The following is a 6,560-nucleotide window of genomic DNA, read 5'->3' as shown; positions in this document are numbered from 1 at the left end:
GTTTCCAATAATCTGGGGAACATATAGTAAATATCTAAATATCAGAATTGTTTGATTGAAATGTTTATTAATTTTGCTTTCATTATATGGGAGAAAATTTTTTATCTTTATAATGATACCCATTACTAGCAATAGAAGGTCTACAATATGTGATTCTACCTCAGACAGAGTTTAAAAATATAAGTGTAACTTTAAAATTTAAGTAAAATTTACTTGTAATAACTTTTTAATTTTGATTAGAGGGAAAAATTATTATAATAGAAAATTTACAGTTTTTTTTCTTATTTTGTATGATTGTGGATCGGATGGAAATTAACAAAGCGCATAAGTAAAATTAGGACCAAGATGGTGCAAAACTTAAGAGTGATTGGTCACAAAAATGGGTGGCCTTCTAATTCAAGCCAATTCAAGCACCATATAGTTGACTTTCCTTTCGAAGAATTTCACTTTCAGATAATAAATTTCCAGGGAAATAATCTTTAGCCAATAAATGGCAGAGAAAATTCTAGCAGAAGCATATCAGTCAAAGAGAACCTACCTCTTTGACATCATCAAAATACTTTGAAAAAGCATTTGAGAAAGGATCCAATAAAACTGAAAGACTTTGACTTGGGAACTTTGATTTTCAATTAATAGAAAAATTTAGTATTTTTGTGACAGTGAAATGGCTACCAAAGTCTTCCTTGGTTTAATTTATAAATGTGGTCGTTGAAATTTTTCCCGGAGGGTCATTGAAAATTTTCCCGGAGTGTCATTTTCTTTTGATAACAGTTAGTACCAAAATATCACTGCCAAGACTTCTGCAAAGTCTTCATGGCTGCCCCCGATTTCATGAATTTTTTATATATATGAGTTCTGAAGGAGCTTTACATTGCAGAAATTGAAAAAACAATGGCCTTGTCCAGCTTTGAAAGAGCAATCTCAATTGTCTGCATGTTTCTGTTTGTTGTGCCCCAATTTTCTCATAATGTTGCTTCTGATTCTACTGAAGAAGCAGAAGCTCTTCTGAAATGGAAAGCCAGCCTGCCAAACCAGAACAACTCTCTCCTGTCTTCCTGGACTCTTTCTCCTGCTAATGCCACAAACAATTCTACTCAGTGCGCCTATTGGTCTGGGATCTCTTGCAACCAGGATGGAAGAATCAGCAAATTCAACCTGTCCCTTTCAGGTTTAAAAGGTACTCTTGATGAATTTCCATTCTTATCATTTCCCTTTCTTGAATTTATCGATTTTGGTGCAAATGATCTCTTTGGTGTTATCCCGGCACAAATATATAATATCTCAAAATTGAAGTACCTTGACTTATCAGTCAATCTGTTTCATGGGAAAATTCCGAAGGAAATTGGCCTGTTGAGAAATCTAGAGACCCTCCACCTGAATAATAATAAGTTAAATGGCTCAATTCCACAGGAATTAGGTCAATTGACTTCCCTCGATGATCTTATCTTGTCAAGTAACTATTTGGATGGCTCCATTCCAGCTTCTTTGGGTAATTTGAGCAACTTAGGTCGATTATATCTTTATAATAATTCACTTTTTGATTCAATTCCTCCAGAGATTGGAAACCTCTCTAATCTAGTTAAACTTGATGTGAGTACCAATAGTTTATCCGGTCCAATCTCTTTAGGTTTCAAAAGCTTGAGAAACCTGAATTTCCTGTACATGTATGAAAACAAACTTTCTGGTGGCATTCCCGAAGAATTAGGGAACATTGAATCTCTTTATGAATTAAGTCTTTATTCTAATAATTTTTCAGGTTCAATTCCAGAGTCAATAGGTAGTCTGAAAAAACTAAACTGGCTTCAATTGTATAATAATAAACTTTCTGGATCAATTCCTTATAAAATAGGAAACCTGAAGTCTCTTATGTATCTAGAGTTGAGTGAAAATCAGCTTAGTGGCCATATTCCTCCTACTTTTGCTAATTTGAGCAATTTGAAAACCCTCTATCTCCGAAACAACTATCTTTCTGGTTCAATTCCAGAAGAAATTGGAAATTTGAAGTTGGTTCTTCTGTCACTGGAGTACAACCACTTCACTGGTTCTTTACCCCATAATATTTGTCAAAGCGGTTTCCTTGAGAATTTTGCAGTGCACGGCAATGAATTCAATGGTCGAATTCCGAAAGGCTTGAGAAATTGCACAAGCCTGCTGAGACTCCACCTGGAAAATAATGAATTTGTTGGTAATATATCAGAAGATTTCGGCATCTACCCAAAACTGCAATACTTAGATCTCAGTCATAATAAATTCCAGGGTGAAATCTCATCTAACTGGGCAAAGTGTCCAAAATTAGGCGGCCTAAAGATTGCAGCTAATGAGATCACCGGCAGCATACCAGCTGAGCTTGGTAACTTGACTCAACTTGGTAGACTTGATCTTTCTTCAAATCTGCTGGTTGGAGAGATTCCGAAAGAACTTGGAAATTTGAGTCTGCTGGAGGAGCTGATTTTGAATGGAAACAAACTATCTGGCAGTATACCTCTGGAAATTGGATCCCTCTCAGACATTACCCGCCTTGACTTGTCGGCAAACAGGTTCGGCAATTCAATCCCTGAAAATATAGGGAACTTGTTGAAAATCTATTACTTGAATTTGAGCAAGAATCAACTTAGCCAAGAGATTCCAACTCAGTTGGGCAATCTACATCAACTTTTAGAGCTAGATTTGAGTCAGAACTTACTCAGGGGAAACATACCCTCTCAATTGTCTGATTTGGAAATTTTGCAGAAGCTGAATCTCTCGCACAATAACCTCTCTGGGTTCATTCCAGGAGGATTTGAAAATATGCTAGCACTGTCTAGCATTGACATTTCCTACAATGACCTAGAGGGTCCAATTCCAAACTCCACAGCATTTCGAAATGCTTCCATAGAAGAACTACAAGGGAACAAAGATTTGTGCGGTGATGTTATCGGATTGAAACGTTGCAAAGGCTCGGAAGCTTTTAACACAGGCAAACACGGATTGAGAAAGGGATTGGTGATACTCCTGGCAATTTTGTTCCCAGTTTTAGCAGTGCTTGTTTTTTCAGTTGTGCTGATCCGAATTCTCAGAACTTCCTGGAGAAGCAAGAGAGACTCACAAGAAGTAGAAAGTGGTAAAAACTATGGAGAGGTCTTTTCAATTTCGAATTTTGATGGGAAAAAGATGTATGAAGAAATTGTGAAAGGAACAAATGATTTCAACTCAGAATATTGCATTGGGAAAGGAGGTCAAGGAAGTGTTTATAAAGCAGAACTATCAGGAAACACTGTAGCAGTCAAGAAAATTCATGCTTTGTATACCAGTATTGCAGTTCAAAAGGAGTTCTTAAGCGAAATACAAGCTCTAACAGTAATAAGGCACCGAAATATCGTGAAATTTTTTGGCTTTTGTTCACATTCCAGACACTCATTCTTGGTCTACAAGTACCTGGAAGGGGGCAACTTGGCCTCAATCCTGAGCAATGAAAACGCAGCAGTTGACCTAGACTGGAGCAAGAGACTGAAAGTGATAAAAGGAGTAGCCAATGCCTTATCTTACCTGCATAACGACTGCTTCCCACCAATCATCCATCGCGACATATCAAGCAAGAACATCCTGCTGGATTCAGAATACGAAGCTCATGTTTCAGACTTCGGAACAGCCAAGCTTCTTTACCCAGACTCCTCCAATTGGACCGAGCTTGCAGGCACATATGGATACATTGCACCAGGTATTTATTATGTAAGATTTATTTTACATGAACTAAATGAAACTGACTCAATCTTAATACCACAAGATGTACACACAGGGAATAAAATATTGAATTAAATTTTTTATGATTATAGGAATACCTAGAACATGCAATTTGAGAATCTGAATCCGTAAAGTTGTCGAGATTACCTACATTATAATAATTGATCTTTTACTTTTGAATCCTCCCTGAGTTACAACTTTTACAGATGTGTTGTTTCGAAATGGGAATCTAACCTATATATCGTAAGTTAATATCTTATAAACCTTAAGATTCACACTAATGTGCTTATTCTGATCACAACATTTTATTATATTAGGTTATATTGATAAGTTAAACCTATCTATAAACTATTCCCTCCCTCCATCTTCACCTATGTTAAACTTAACACAAATAGTAGTAGACGGTGATACATATTTCTTGTTTTGCAGAGCTTGCTTATACAATGAAGGTGACAGAGAAATGTGACGTCTATAGCTTTGGGGTGTTGGCAATGGAAGTGATCCAAGGGAAGCATCCGAGAGATTTTCTCTCCCAATCTTCAGGTTCATCTGCCAACATGAAGATAGACCTTGGGAATATATTGGATCCCAGGCTTCCATTTCCGTCCCTACAAGTTCAGAACAAACTGGTTTCCATCAAGGAGATGGCCCTATTATGCTTAGATGTGAATCCAAATTCAAGACCCACCATGCATATTGTGGTTCAATCACTGTGCCGGTAAATCAGTGCCTCCAGTGTCGCACTAGATTAATTCCTAGTAGAGAAAGCTCAGTCAAATATAGTTTTTTTACAAATAAACTATGTGTACATACTTTTAGTACATAATTTATGTATACAAATTATGTGTATAACACTTAATCACATAATGACACATCTGTATATTTAAATTGTATTTAAAAGTATGTATACATAACATTACTCTTTTTTGTATGCATTATCTTCAGAATTTTGTATTGTTGCAATATTATTATTTGGTAAATTAAAAGCATTGAGACTTGAAAGGGGTACATAAATGTAATAATAATTCATGCATTAACAATAAGTATAAATATGAGTACAAACGTGTATTTGCAATTATATGATTATAGTTTTAAATTAAAAATAAAATAACACTTATTGTTATATTAATGTTTACACTCGTGTTTGCTCTCAATATTAGTACATAAAGTACTTTACGTAAATATTACAGAATTCCTTGTTACTTAGCCACAATAAAGGACCACAAAGCTCTTGATTTACATGATTGATTGACCCTTATAATTTATTTGTCCTTAAAATTTTTAGAAACTTGTAAAAAATTTCTGGGAACTCCAAATAACATCTCTATGTATAGAGATGGAGCAAGGAATGAAATGTACGGGGATCATGGTAAACTTACAAAAAAATATAGGAGGGTAAAGAAGAATAACAATAGAATAGGGGGGCAAAACATCAATGATTGTATTAATATTTTTTATACACCATCAAAGCAATTAGGCTTGTTAATTGGATCGGACAAGCCCAAAGCATAATTGTTTGACCCAAAAAATTAAGTTTCTAATTGAATATAATTCATGTCATGAGTGGATCTAGACATTAAATTGTTTATCAAGTTACTTGGCTTGAGCTTAAATGGAGGTTGTTTAAGCCTGGGACTCGATAAAACCTAAAAATTTTTATAGGTAGAGATATATTTGTTACGATTTCAAACTCGTAGAGGATTATCGGAGTGTTTTTACAAGTTTTTAAAGTTATAGAATAAGCTCAAAATAAGGTTGAAGCCAAAAAATATTAATAAATGAAGTTTGAACAAAAAATATTAGTCCCTAATAGGCAAGCCTGAAATCCAGATCCAAAATTTTTTTATACACTCGAGCTTGAACAAGTTGGACTTGAACTTGAACAAGTCGATCCCCATTCAATAAGACCAATTGACAACTCTAAAAGCAATTTTTCAAAGTTACTAAGGGTTAATCGACCCTCCTTGACCATGCCTTTACTATGAGAAAATTAATAGGAGGAAAAAGGGATGTAGAAGATTTGCATCTTCTTTTTTCCTTTTGGTTTTGGGAGTGATTGTTTAGAGGTGGATTTGAGATACAAGTCGCTTGACTTGAATCGAGAATGACCATCTTATGCTTAGATGCAAATCCTAAGTCTAGACCAACCATTCAGAATGTGTGTCATCATTGTTCATGCATCAAAATCTTATCATTAAAGGACATTTCTAAATATATTGTTTGGATGCTTTGCCCCTCTGTACTAGCTAAAACCAGGCAAGTCTTTTTTTTGTTTTTATGCAGTTTACTCAGTTACATATTTAATAAAAGTTATCATATTTTGGAAATTTGGCAACATCGAAACTTGTGACACCCTTATGAAATCTAACATCAGCAAAGCACAAAAGATATTAGATTTGTATATGAATTTCGCATTGTTTGAGTTAACCAAGGTAAGACTGGTTAATTAGCACGAGTTCTTTTAGTTTTTACGATGCGTTTTGGTTTAAAAAACGCAAAAGTAAAATTAGGACCAGGATGGTACAAAACTTTAGGGTGATTGGTCACAAAAATGTGTAGCCTTCCAGTTCAAGCACCATATAGTTGACTTTGCTTATTATTAAAGACTTTCAAAGAATTTCACTTTCAGATAATAAATTTCCAGAGACATAATCGTTCGCCAATAAATGGCAGAGAAAATTCTTGCAGAAGCATATCAGTCAAAGAGGACCTACCTCTATACCATCATCAAAATACTTTGAAAAAGCATCCAGCAAAGCAGAAAGACTTTGACTGGGGAACTTTGATTTTCAATGAATAGAAAAATTAAGTATTTTTGAGACAGTGAAGTGGGAACCAAA

The 6,560-nt window shown here is 34.9% G+C and overlaps 1 protein-coding gene across 1 annotated transcript; it reads left to right on the top strand.

The window, feature by feature from the left end:
* Positions 1-793: 793 nt before the first annotated feature.
* On the top strand, positions 794-4,487 carry LOC123204073 (MDIS1-interacting receptor like kinase 2-like). The gene is made up of 2 exons (XM_044620619.1): positions 794-3,697; positions 4,150-4,487. Exons 1-2 carry the CDS (start codon positions 892-894, stop codon positions 4,440-4,442), a joined length of 3,099 nt encoding a protein of 1,032 aa, XP_044476554.1. The 5' UTR covers positions 794-891; the 3' UTR covers positions 4,443-4,487.
* Positions 4,488-6,560: the final 2,073 nt, after the last annotated feature.

This window comes from Mangifera indica, chromosome 20 (assembly GCF_011075055.1).
Source record: "Mangifera indica cultivar Alphonso chromosome 20, CATAS_Mindica_2.1, whole genome shotgun sequence".
NCBI lineage: Eukaryota > Viridiplantae > Streptophyta > Magnoliopsida > Sapindales > Anacardiaceae > Mangifera > Mangifera indica.
Note: the sequence above shows the minus strand (reverse complement) of the source record. Positions and strands in the feature narration are given on the sequence as shown.

What these genes read in the sequence shown, in the direction of transcription:
- LOC123204073 (XM_044620619.1), top strand. Translation starts at nt 892, where the DNA reads ATGGCCTTGTCCAGCTTTGAAAGAGCAATCTCAATTGTCTGCATGTTT. An exon ending in ATATGGATACATTGCACCAG is followed by an intron (nt 3,698 to 4,149) that starts GTATTTATTATG and finishes CTTGTTTTGCAG; the next exon opens with AGCTTGCTTATACAATGAAG.